General features: G+C 41.7%; 1 protein-coding gene across 2 annotated transcripts; it reads left to right on the top strand.

Moving 5' to 3' along the window:
- The first annotated feature begins 9414 nt into the window (after nt 1–9414).
- On the top strand, nt 9415–12578 carry LOC141665183 (cold-responsive protein kinase 1-like). 2 transcript variants are annotated; one of them, XR_012552071.1, is made up of 8 exons: nt 9415–9878; nt 10244–10665; nt 10831–10953; nt 11042–11169; nt 11247–11457; nt 11557–11788; nt 11897–12036; nt 12175–12313. XR_012552071.1 is itself a non-coding variant. In XM_074471166.1 (8 exons), exons 1-8 carry the CDS (start codon nt 9493–9495, stop codon nt 12394–12396), a joined length of 1875 nt encoding a protein of 624 aa, XP_074327267.1. In that variant the 5' UTR covers nt 9420–9492; the 3' UTR covers nt 12397–12578. The 2 variants fall into 2 exon arrangements, 1 of the variants encoding a protein (XP_074327267.1); XM_074471166.1 differs by having other exon boundaries at nt 9420–9878; nt 11886–12036; nt 12175–12578.
- The last annotated feature ends 556 nt before the right edge of the window (nt 12579–13134 follow it).

The following is a 13134-nucleotide window of genomic DNA, read 5'->3' as shown; positions in this document are numbered from 1 at the left end:
CTTACGCTTTATATATTGGAATGAATCATAAATGCAAAAAATATAACACTAATCAAACATCTATTGTTGTTACGAAATGAACTATGAACACGGAGGTTATAAGTTACATTTAGAGTTAGAGATATATGGATCTATGTAAATGGCCTAAACATAATTTTGGATTAACTTATTAGCATGTACATATATATTTTAATCGGGTTGGGTTGGATTGGTTTAAAATTATTGAAAACCATATCCAACCCAATTAAATCGGGTTGACATTTTTTCAACCCAACTATATATCGGGTTGAAAAAAATCGGTTTGGTTCGGCCGAAATAGGATCGGTTCGGTTTGGATTGGTCGGGTTGGCCAAACCGTGTACACCCCTAATTCTAAGGAGGTTTCGTATGAAATTAAATCCGCAAAAGTGTGTGTTCGGCGTGGAGTCGGGCAAGTTTCTCGGGTTCATTGTCAACTATAGGGGAATTGAGGCCAAACCGCAAAGATCAAGGCATTGATGGATATGAAGTCACCCACCAATGTGAAACAGGTGCAGAGTTTGACTGGGAGAATCGCCGCATTAAATCGATTTATTTCCAAGTCGTCCGATAGATGCAAGGAATTTTTCAAGGCAATTAAATTAGCGGGGAAAGACTTTGTGTGGACGTCAGAATACGAAGAGGCTTTCAAAAGAATCAAGGAGCAACTGGGAAACCCTCCCATGTTGTCAAAGCCGTTGGATGGGTTATCTCTAATACTGTACCTTGCAGTGTCTGAATATTCGATCAGTGCAGTTCTGGTAAGAGAGGAAGATGGGCAGCAATCACCAGTGTACTATGTGAGCAAGCGGTTACACGACGCTGAAACTCGCTACACAAGCATGGAGAAACTCTTTTACGCCCTGATTCTTGCATCAAGAAAATTGCGGCCATATTTTCAGGCCCATAGAATTGAAGTTCGTACAGCGTACCCGCTGCGACAGGTCCTGCATAAACCAGAGTCATCAGGAAGAATGCTGAAATGGGCTGTGGAGTTGGGACAGTTTGATTTGGAATATGTGCCCCGAACAGCGATAAAAGGGCAAGCGTTAGCCGATTTCTTGTTGGAATTTGATTCTGAAATTGATGATAAAGCTTTGGTAATGCTACATCCACCTCATGCTGAGGAGTCTTTGGAGGAGTTTCCACATCCTTGGTGGATCTTGCATGTGGATGGGGCGGTTAATAATGGATGAGCAGGTGCGGGTATAGTACTTGTGTCTCCGGAAGGCCACCATCTGATGAGCGCAATTCATTTCAAGTTTTATGCAACCAATAATGATGCGGAGTATGAAGCGCTGATTAATGGCCTCAAAATCGCTTTGGAAATGGGTGTACGAAACTTAATTGCAAGAAGTGACTCAGAGTTGGTAGTGAATCAGGTGAACGGGGGATTTCAGGCGCGAGGCCCGCGAACAGAATTATACTTGAGATGTACACAGCGCCTGAATGGAATGTTCAAAGAAGTTAGATTGGAATGTGTTCCGCGGGAGAAGAACAGTAATGCGGATGCTCTGGCAAAAATGGGGTCGCAACAAGAGGCTGTGTTGTTAGGATCCATCCCTCTTGAAATCCAGGAGATTCCTAGTATACCAGAGATAGAAACTATGTAAGTGGATGAGGCTCCCAAGAAAACATGGATGACGCCCATTCTAGCTTACCTTCGCAAGGGAACACTCCCCGAGGATAAGTTTAAGGCTCGCCGACTCCGCTATCAGGCTGCAAGGTATATGATATACGATGAAGTTCTATACAAGAGAGGGTTCAACCAACCTCTTCTTAGATGTGTTGAAGAAGAAGAAGGAAATTACATCCTAAGAGAAGTACATGAAGGAATCTGTGGCAATCACTCGGGGGATATCTCGTTGGCAATGAAAGTTTTGCGCCAGGGATATTATTGGCCCACAATGAGAGAAGATGCTACAGATTTTGCCAAGGCATGTGATCGCTGCCAGCGCTTCGCAAACTACTCATCTATGCCGACGACACTCTTGACGCCTATGGCAAGCCCGTGGCCGTTCGCCATGTGGGGAATTGATCTTATCGGAGAATTGCCGAAAGCTAAAGGAGATGTCAAGTATGCAGTGGTTGCGGTCGATTACTTTACTAAATGGGCGGAAGCTATGCCACTGGCTACTATCACCGCAAAGAAAATCAGGGATTTTGTTTTCAACTCCATCGTATGCAGGTTTGGAATCCCTTACAAGCTTGTCTCCGACAATGGAAAGCAGTTTGATAGCAAGGAGTTGCGACAACTATGTGAGGAGTTGAAAATCAAGAAGGAGTTTGCAGCGGTCTATCATCGTCAAAGCAATGGACAGACATAAGCTGTTAACAAAATAATAAAACATACCCTCAAAACCAAACTGGAGGAACACAAAGGGAATTGGGCTGAAGAACTCCCGAAGGTGATGTGGTCATACAACACTACGCCACGGTCTACTACGGGAGAAACACCGTTTATGCTGACTTACGGCTACGAAGCTATGGTCCCCGTGGAAGTTGGATCGGGATCGCTTCGCAGAGATTGTTACAGGAAAGAAGATGCTGAGGTTAATCAAAGGCTTCATTTAGATCTCTTAGAGGAGACGAGGGAAAATTCTCAGCTAAGGCTAGCGGTGTATCAACAACGCGCAACAAGGTATTATAACAAGAAGGTAACAATTGCTGAAGGTGGGAGATTTGGTACTTAGGAAAGTGATGCCCAATACAAAGAACCCCCAACATGGAGTGTTTGGAGCTAATTGGGAAGGACCGTACAGAATAAAGTCCATCCTATGGAAGGGGACTTATCACCTTGAAGATATGAAAGGGAAGCTGGTTCTGCGAGCTTGGAATGCGGAACATCTCCGAAAGTATTACCAGTAAGGCGCGGCTTTGGCCCCTTACGGACCTCTTTTATTATATATTTAGGGTTATGCCCGGATTATAGGCTAGAATTAAATAAATTCCTCCTAGCCTAGGGGGGTAGTGCATGTACTACTTACCTTGGAATTAGTTGAAGGGTCATTTTTTCGAATTTATTTCCCCACAGAGCATAGTAGCCGTGGGACTGGTGCACCTTTGACACCAGTGCGCATTATAAATAAAATCTTTGAAATTTTTCCCAAAAAGTTATTTGCTTTATTTGCTTGGTTTCATGACGCGTCCTAGCCATAGGGCGCGCCCTGATTGATAGTTTTATGCGAATGCTAACTGAATTAATGGTTGTCAAAAGGATCAATAAAACTCACGTAAAAATGGAACTAGGAAGTGTACTACTTCCAAGGACGCGCCCAAGTTATCTTGGTTGATGCTCTTTTAGACTGAATGTTACTGTAACTTTGACAAAACATAATTAAAAAGTAAAAGTCCTTGCTAAGGACGCGTCCTGCCTGAAGGATGATGTGTTTTTGGATCGAAGGTGAGGCGCGTCAAAACCTTAAGACGCGCCCAATTGTGCTTTGTGCCTTGATTAACTACGCAGGTACAACATGGTGCCATGCTCATATATTTTTGAAAACAAAAATAGTCATTAATTAATTAAAAGACGCATCCAAATAAAGAGGACGCGCCCACGGCGGGTATTTGCTTGACTTGTGATGGTCAAAATAGACGCGTCCTAAGAATAAGACGCGCCCATATGAATGGCAAAATAGAATACTAAAGTAAAAATATGCATGGATAAGGCAAAGAGGTTTTATAAAAAGTGCAAGCGAATGAAGTTCAAAAATAGGTACTACAACTTGCAAGGCTTCAAAGGGCCCGCACCCTTAAAATAGTTCAAGTACATAAAAAAAAACAAAGGACGCGTCCTAAGCAGGAGGTGCGTAATGTGGCTTGTCTTGGTCTTCCGCAGGGGGAGGTTGAGTCTGAAGCGGAGCAGGATCAGGGGACGCGTCTTCTTCCTCTAAGCCCAGGAAAATCCTTTTGTTCTTGATAGAATCTGCGGCCCTGACCCTGGAATCATTTACCCATATCTGGGTGTCTGCATCAAACTTTGAAAATGTATACCCTGGGTCGTTGGCAATGAACCCAGAGCACCATTCCTCAAACCCAGCCTGGAAGCCGTGCTGGTAAACTAGCTTTTTCTCCTCTGTCCATCCATGCAGCCTATCATCATTCAGGGTGTCAAGCTCCAGCTGCATGGTGGAATTCAGCGCAATGACACTGTCCATTTGCTTCTCCATTGAGGAGACATTGCCTTCCAACACAGCTTTTTCCGACTCTACACGCGTCCTCTCCCCCTCCAGACGTTTGATCTCAGCATCTTTCTCTTGGACAAGCAGGGTAATGTATCTCTCCAGGGATTTAACCTTGTCTTCGGCCTGGCTCCTTGCAGTGTCGGTAGCACTAAGACGCTCCCTAAGCCTTGCAGCCATATTAGCACTTTGCCTGGCGTGCAAGTGGAGCTCAGCTGCAGCCCTCACTATGGCCTCTTATGTTTGCTGCTCTGTTCTGAAGGTCCAGCCTCTGACTTCATCCTCTGTGAAATCCCCAGTTGAGGACGCGCCCAGATATCGAAGCACGAAGGATTGATCATCAGGCACTACCTTTTGGCGTTTGAAGGGCGCGTCCTCCACCTTTTCGGGAATGTCCAACACAGTAGTGTCAATTATCTTTGGTGGAGGGGAAGGAGTTGCAACAGGAGGTGGAGTTTTTGCCGTTGGATCAACCTTTGTAGGGGCCTGTTTCCTTGCCCTTAGCTTTTTGGAGGCCCCAATTGCGAATCCTTTGGGGAGAGAGGCCATATCTGAGATATAAACAGAAAAAAGTATTAGTTAAGTATAAGAGGACGCGTCCTAAATATAAGACGCGCCCATATTATGATGCTACATGCATGACAGATAAAGGTGGGGAGGGCATGAAAAGATGGCAATCAAAATGTATAAATGCGCGAAGATATAACGAGGAAAATGAAAGACATGAGTAATACATATATATATCAAGCAAAGTATGACGTGCCCTACGCATATAACGCGCCCTATTTATGGACATATTGGCTATGACGGGTTATGGAAAGGCATAAGTCACAGTAACATAGAACAAGTCCTAAATGACAAAAGACAGGACGTGTCCTGTGAGCAAGTCGCGCCCAACTTAAAAGATGTATGTGTATGAGATTTTTATTTAAGTTGACATTAGTCCAAAATTTATGACGCGTCCTCCCTCACTTAAACTTACCTTGTTCTAAGTCGAATTGCTTACTAATGTCAATTTCGACCACCTCCGCGGCGCTGAGGCCCCTGGCTTTTTCTGAGGTTGTGAGAACAGGTTTGCCGTTATGAAATTCACGGAACTTGCAGATAGAGCCAACCCGGGATGACAACGTGCCCACCAGCTTAAGGTTGTCTTCTGTAATCATGTCCTTAAGGTTAAAGTGCTTCTCTGCATATTGAAGGACTTTATCTGCTCTCTTTTTCCTTTTTCCTGTTAATTCCTTCTGAACTCTTTTGTCTAAAGATAAAAGATAGTTATAAGTTGTTAAAAGAGGAGCGGAGAGTTTTTTAAAGAAAGTAAACAAAAGAGGACACGTCCAGTGTTTGAAGGCATGCTTTGGTAATCACTTACTTGGTTCTAGGTTGAAACGAACTCGGGATCTCTTGATGTCATAGATATAGAAGAAGGGTTCTTTCCAATCCCTTTCGTGGCTGATCTTGCCTTCATTGAATCCCTTGTTATTCAGCCATTTGTTGAAAACAAAGAAGTGATAACCAGGAATAGACTTTCTTATGCTGTAAAAAAAGCTGAATTCCTTCATGGAGGGCGCGCCCAGCCTGAGGTTGTGGTACATCATGTACAAAGCCCAAGCCAGTTTGTATGAGTTTGAAGATAATTGGATCGGGGCAACGTCATACCACTTCAGGATCTTCTTAATGTATGGGTGCAAGGGAGCGCCCACGCCTAGAGAAATCAATTTTGGTGTAAGCACCATTCTGGGGATCCTTTGGTTCCCGATGTTGAAGATGTGTGGTCTCATGGTCCGAAGAGGGAGCGCCCAGATGCCTTCCATGTCGTAGTATTTCATGTGCCACTGGATTTCCAGGTCAGTCGCAGTAGAATCAAGAGCTACGCATGCCAGCTTACCTTATTTTTTCCTTCTAGCATTTTTCTCTGCCTCAGTTAGGGCACCAATCCTTGCCCAGTCGTAATCTACTTCGACATCTGAAGGTTCCCAGTGTTCCAAGGGAGAATCGGATTTCTGGGGGGACACAGGGTATGTCTCGGGGTCAGGAACCCTCCTTTCGAATTCGCTCACACTGAGAGGGGACGCGTCCTGAGAAGGAGCCGCGCCTTGAGAATTTGACGAGTTCTTAGAGGTGGACGCGTCCTTATCAGAAACAGCCTTTCCTTGAGGCTTCTGGCCTGTGGTAGGTACAATCTCATCGTCCGTCCAATCTTCGATGGCGGCCCTGGTATGGAGAACTGGAGTTCTTTTCCTTTTAACTCCCTTCTTTTTCATTCTAGAACTTATGGGAACATGATCCATGGAGTCAGAGCTGGAATCAGAAATTATAGAGTTTCTTGATTTAGGGGAACCAAAGACGCGTCTTTCTGCTCTAAGGAAGGAACTCGTCCTGTGAATTTCAGGAAAATCGGGTTTGAAAGTGATTAAGTGTGGGGAGTAGATACCAGGGCGTTTATTGAGAACCTTGAATGGATGGAAAGGGGAAGAAGATGATGCGTCCTCCAGCTGCAAAAGAAGGAATAAACATTTGAGGACGCGTCCAAAAAAAAAAGAGAAGGAAAATGAATGAATTATGATGAAGCTACTAGAGACATTATAGGATGCGTCCTAAGAACCTAACGTGCGAAATGCATTATGTAGACGCGTCCTAGTAAATTGTTGCTCCTATGCGACCTTTAGTTAAAACGGCTTAAACATGTGCCTCAAACAAGGGAAAATAAGATGCGCCTTGACAGGTAGACGCGTCCTACGTGGTTACAATGCGGTGGAATGTTAATCGACTGTTAGTAATTTGGGGGAAATATAGTAAAGTCCTAGAAGCATGTAGTTGGGAGATCAGGGAAGCTAAATATATACATACACATATACATACACATATACATACAAAAGAACATGAAGAGCAGTTGATATGAACATGAAGCATACGAACGGTTTATTGCTCATTAAAACCAATGTATTTGGCCAAATAAAGAAATAAGAGGAGATTTGTGTACCTTTTGAGTTGAGGAGTTAATGAGCAAAAGAAATCAAGTAATGGGTGGTTAAATCGTCGGGAATTTGAACCAAAAGCTTAAGAGCGGTGGCAATGGTGGTTTCCGGAGAGAAAATGAGTAAGGTGCAAGTGTGGGTTGGAAGAGGATATTTATAGGAGGAGGACGACTATGTGGATGACAGTTGTTTACCACAGGTATAAGGCGAAAACAAGACGCGTCCTACGGCCATGACGCGTTCAAATATTTCGGGGCCAAATTTCGTTACTCGGATTCAAGGATAAAAATTCTAATTTTGTTGTTAACTGCAAATGGAATTTGGGGGTAGTTGTTATACCCAAAATTTGGCATTGGATTGACTCGGGTCAACCGCGGGCTAGTTACAGTCAAACTCGGTGTTACATTGTAGAGGACTAGGACGCGTCCAGCGACCGAGGACGCGCCTGTTTGGGAAGGGATATGTTACGAGGCGAGAAGAGTGCATGGTCAAGGGAGGACGCGCCCAGGCTATATGGACGCGTCAATGTTTATGAAAGTGCTTGGCAGATGAGATCTTATGGCGATGGACGCTGTAGGACGCGCCTACTTTAACAATGACGCGTCATAGGAAGTGAAATGATGTGCATGATGGTTTAGAGGAGACGGTGCAAGTCTAATGAGGGTGAGGACGCGCCCTAAATTCTAGGACGCGTCCTGTGTTTGTTCTATGTGTTCTTAATAGTGACTTCAGGAAAAAGCTTGCCCGGAGAGGAGTAATGGAGGTTATTTTTACTAATGTATTTGTTGCAGGTACTCTTTGAAGAATTCCCTCCTTGAGACGGTCAAGGAGGGGGGATGTCCGTGAAAAGCTAGAAGGCCTCCAGGGGTATGCCTGATGATTGAAGGCCTCTTCCTGTATTCAACAGGTGTCCTCGTTGGGGATGCGGGGTTAACTTTGGTGTGTGCTTTGGGAGCTCTGTTCTTGTATTCAACGGGTGTCCTCGTTGGAGAACTTTGGAGTCATCCTGCACTTTGCACCCAAGAGCTTGGGATCACCTGTCCTGCTATCTGGTGGGTTATCCTCATTCGGGGGACAGGGACGTGTCTGACACTTGGGGTGAACCGTGGCTATACCTGCGTTCGTGAATCAAGGGAGATAGCTGTAGCGAAGTGTTATCCTTGCGCAGGGAGATGCACTATCTGTGAAGTCCTGCGATTACGGACGAACCTTGGGCCTTCGCGGTTGGGCCTCATAGTTGGATATTCCTAAAGCTAGCGACTTTGAATAGGCTTCTACTGGACCTGGGAATGAGAAGTCTAAGTCCATTAGACTTCCTGTTCTACGAGAACTACGTTAGGCTTGATCCCTACATAAAGGGTACGTAGGCACATTGAGAGGGTAAAAAGTTGAGAGCTGAAAAGAGAGCCACCACTTACTCTGATCAATCTCAGCCTAAAACAATCACAAACCACCACACACCGCTTAAGTTTCCGGCAAAGAACCAGCGTCACAGATCTTAGTTCCGGCGACAAACCTCAATCTTTGTTGTTACCAGATTACTCCGTCAACATATCCATGTAAAAATGACGCTGGTATGGCAAACCAGGACTTCTGCCATGGAATAAACGAGTGTCCAATGTTTGGACAATTACAACGATTCCTTTGATTACTTCAGTTCCATTTTAGTTGTCCTTTGTTCTTCTACTGAAGAAGACATTAGTTGACATAACGAATCTTGAAATTTTAGGATTCAGAAGGCTGAGAACCTACCTATGAAAAGAATGATGGAGTAAAATAAGTCCCCAGATCCGAAGCTACAGATGCCTTCGACCATCATACTTCGGTGGCGTGTATGTTATTAGCCGCCAACCATGTGAAGATAATACTTCTTAGATCGCTTAAAATCCCAATTATCATATGACTTGAGCCCCCAACAGGACAAAACTTGGGCAAACATATGTGGTGGAACAGCTAACATTCCAGATTTTGTTTCCAGCCTTATCTATTATATAATTCTGCAACCTTAACATATACACCGTTGAATGTATTTTAATCAATCAAAGTATATATAATGCACATCGTTGTCCACTATTACGCAAGAAACTACTTGACTTTCACTCTGTGATTAAAATATACATAGTGTTTTCCAGATATTAATCTTAAAATCCACCACAGAGAATGATGAGTAATCTTACAAGTCAACCGAACAAAATGCGTAAATTTAGTGGCTGCCATAATATCTATTGTCATGATCAGTAGCTGTATAGTGCATGTTACTGACAGAGAGATAAATAAAAGATGGAGCTTACAAGACCATAAATACATGTTGCCCAGAAATGAGACAGAACATATTAATGAAAATGATGAGTCTCCTAGGCAGCGTGTTCTTGATTTTCTTGATGATCATTGCAGGAGTGCTATCCGACCCTCAAACTAAGTTGTTAAAGGAAGATTGCAGCCAATTTCCAATTGGCACCGATATATTTGATTTCTCGAACAATTTTAACAAAACTTTTGGGGAAATCAGGAAGCAGTTGTCCACAAACAGTAGCATTCACTTTGCGACAGCAGTTGAAATGAATGTGTATGGAATGGTTCAATGCAGAAATTATCTTTCAAGTGCAGATTGTGTAGCTTGCCTTGATGTTGCCTGGACTCAAATCAGACGTAATTGTCCTTCCGGTGATGGTGGTCATGTAATATTCGAAGGCTGCTTTCTCAGGTTCACAACTAAATTTCAATTTAATGCCTTGCTAACTTTTTTTGCACATATTGACGTAAAAAAAAACCATAGATTGAAATTTGAGGTCTTAGTGGCTATGAAGATCACTATATGGTTAAAAAAACCGAGATAAGTTAGATATCTTGTATGAACACAAAAAAGACCAATTATGGTTACTTGAACGATATGCACAAACTAAATGAATTGTAGTTTTTAAAATATCAATTATGCTTCTATAAATTGCGGGTGATCAATATCTTTCGGGCCGTGTGTTTTTCATCCAAGTATAGTGACTCAATTCAGTGAAATATAAAATAAGTTTCGTTTTTTATTAGTACTGGCTGTTTTTTCCATCTTTCTCTAAGGTATGAAGCTCGCAACTTCTTTACACAAAGCATACTGGTTACATTTGAATCCTCTGCTGGGGTATGCAGCGCGATTAAGAGTAAATATGATGCAGTGACTTTCACTCCCGTAGTGGAACGGTTAATAACTGATCTTGTGGCTGCCACACCGAAAATAAATGGCTTCTTTGCAGCTACTACAAGACCAGTGCTTCATGGTGGTGCAACGGCAACAGTTTATGCTGTTGCACAATGTATTGAAACTATAAGCAGAAAGGATTGCCAAAGTTGCTTGACAATCGGGTATAACAACATACAAAGCTGTCCTCCTGCTTCAGAGGCTAGTTCTGCTGATGCTGGTTGTTTTCTCAGATACTCAGATGTCTCATTCTTTGCTGATAAAAGCGTAATTAACATCACACCGCATCTTCAAGGAGGCAAGAGTAAGAAAAATGCTTCCATTTCAAACTTTTAGTAATTCAATATGTTAGATTTCTAAAACCATTAAGCTACTTTCCTCTTTTTTATCGAAATTAGATGTCAAACCAAGTACAATTTTAGCTTTGCATTGTGAAAGATTGTGCAACTAGTGATTATCTACGTTTCAGGAATTTTAACCTCGAAGACAGCTATTACTTGGGGCATAGTTGGCAGTTTATGCCTTCTTTTGCTCATATCTGCTGTGTTTTTATGGTATCAATTAGTAAGAAAGCCGAAAATAACTGAAAGAGGTAATTATCAGACTGCTTGTATTAACAATTGGGATTGACCTTGATAAACAATATCCAAATTGTATGTAACATGTTTTTTGTGTGCAAGGTGATATGTTAGGGATAGACAAGTTACAGGGTACAGTTATATACAATTTCAAAGATTTGAAATCTGCGACCAGCAGCTTTAGCGAGGACTCCAAAATAGGAGAGGGAGGTTTTGCAGACGTATATAAGGTGATCTAAATTGTACAATCATTTTGACCAGATGCCAAACTGATGCTAAAGTGTAGCTATACTTTTTTAATGTTCAGGGAATAATGAAGAACGGAGATATAGTTGCAGTAAAGAAACTTGCAGTTACAACTAGCAAAGCTAAGAATGATTTTGAGAGTGAAGTAAAGCTTATAAGTAATGTTAATCACCGGAATATCATCCGATTATTAGGCTGTGGTGGCAGAGGATCAAAGCTACTTCTTGTGTTTGAATACATGGCCAATGGAAGCCTTGATAAATTCCTTTATGGCGAGTTTCCTTTGTTCTACTTATGAACTACACCAAATTTCGATATAGTAGATTATGCATCTAGTAGAGAATATTCTCATAAGAAGTTATGATTGGCAGGTGAAAAACAGGGATCTCTCAGCTGGAAACAGCGGGTTGACATAATCCTTGGCATAGCTAAGGGCCTTGCCTATCTGCACGAACAGTTTCATTCATGCATTATACATAGAGACATAAAATCTAGCAACATTCTACTCGATCATGAATTTCAACCCAAAATTGCAGACTTTGGGCTGGCAAGACTTGTATGTGATGATAAAAGTCATCTTAGCACTAAATTTGCTGGGACTTTGTAAGTCAACCTACACTCACTTCACTGTTTCTTCTATTTTAAAATGGTGTGATTTGAATATATATATATATACTTCATAAATTTATCAATATACTAGGGGCTACACAGCACCGGAGTATGCAATCCATGGACAATTGTCTGAGAAAGTAGATACCTACAGCTTTGGTGTTGTGGTCCTTGAAATTGTAAGTGGCAAACGATGCACCAGTTTGATCACAGAGCCTGTTACGATTTCTCTCCTTGAACATGTAAGCCAGCTCTACATTATAAATTCATTTTTGCTTCAGCTAGAAAGGAATTGTTGAACAAAGCTAACATTCTATCAACTCTTTCAAACTAGACCTTTAACTAGTTATCTCCTAACATTGCTTCTCATGATGCCACAGGCCTGGAACTTGTATGAAAATGACGCGCATTCTGATTTTATCGATCAGACTTTAGATCCAAAAGAAGATATTGTTAATAATGCCAAAAAGATCATAGAGATTGCTCTGATGTGCACTCAGTCACCAACGTCTGCCAGACCAACAATGTCGGAAGTTGTTGCTGTGCTTACAGATGATCGTTCCATTGAACAAAAACCAGCATGCAAACCTACCTTCTTCTAGTTAAATAACAAAAGAAGAGGTCATCATCAACAAATTTAATTGCTAACTACCAAAATATGTATAGTTACCGTGTAACTAAATCCTAAAACTAAATACATTTAAACTTCTTTTATTAGATGGGAGTGACGTTTTTTTTTAGTTTTTAAATTTGAATGGATGAATAGTTAAAGTTCGGAAATCATGGTAACTGTGCCGAAGCTTGTGGAGGCTGTGCATTGACGCTTGAAACTAATAATACAATTCTGGGATTCTTAACCTTCACCTTTAATGTTGCCATATAACCTCCTGGGCCTTCGTTCTGATGTTGGGAGGTATAAGGAAACTAATATAATGATTTTTGGTGATATAAGGATATTTATTTCTTATGTCTATACTTAGATTAAGTATTCTGGACATTTGTGAGCATTTTTAAATACGGGTGTAATTCGAACCGAGCCGGCTCGAAGTCGACTTTGAGCTCGACTTGATAAAATGGACTCGACTCTACTCGATCTCGTTTTCCAGTTCGATCTCAAACACAATTTCGGTTTCGATAAAAAACTTGAGTTAAGTCGAGTTTTATTTGAGTTCGACTCGACTAGACTCGAAAAACTCGAACTCGAACTAGATTAATTTTTTCTATTAAAATATTCATGTGTTTGGTAACATATTTGTCATCCAATTATACATTAATATTAATATTACAAACTAATTTTCTAGATTTCCATATATTTACAAGTATTATTAGGCAAATTACAA

The sequence above is a fragment of the Apium graveolens genome, chromosome 1, assembly GCF_009905375.1.
Source record: "Apium graveolens cultivar Ventura chromosome 1, ASM990537v1, whole genome shotgun sequence".
NCBI classification, from domain to species: Eukaryota; Viridiplantae; Streptophyta; class Magnoliopsida; order Apiales; family Apiaceae; genus Apium; species Apium graveolens.
The sequence above is the reverse complement of the archived record's forward strand: the minus strand, read 5'-3'. Positions and strand labels throughout refer to the sequence as shown.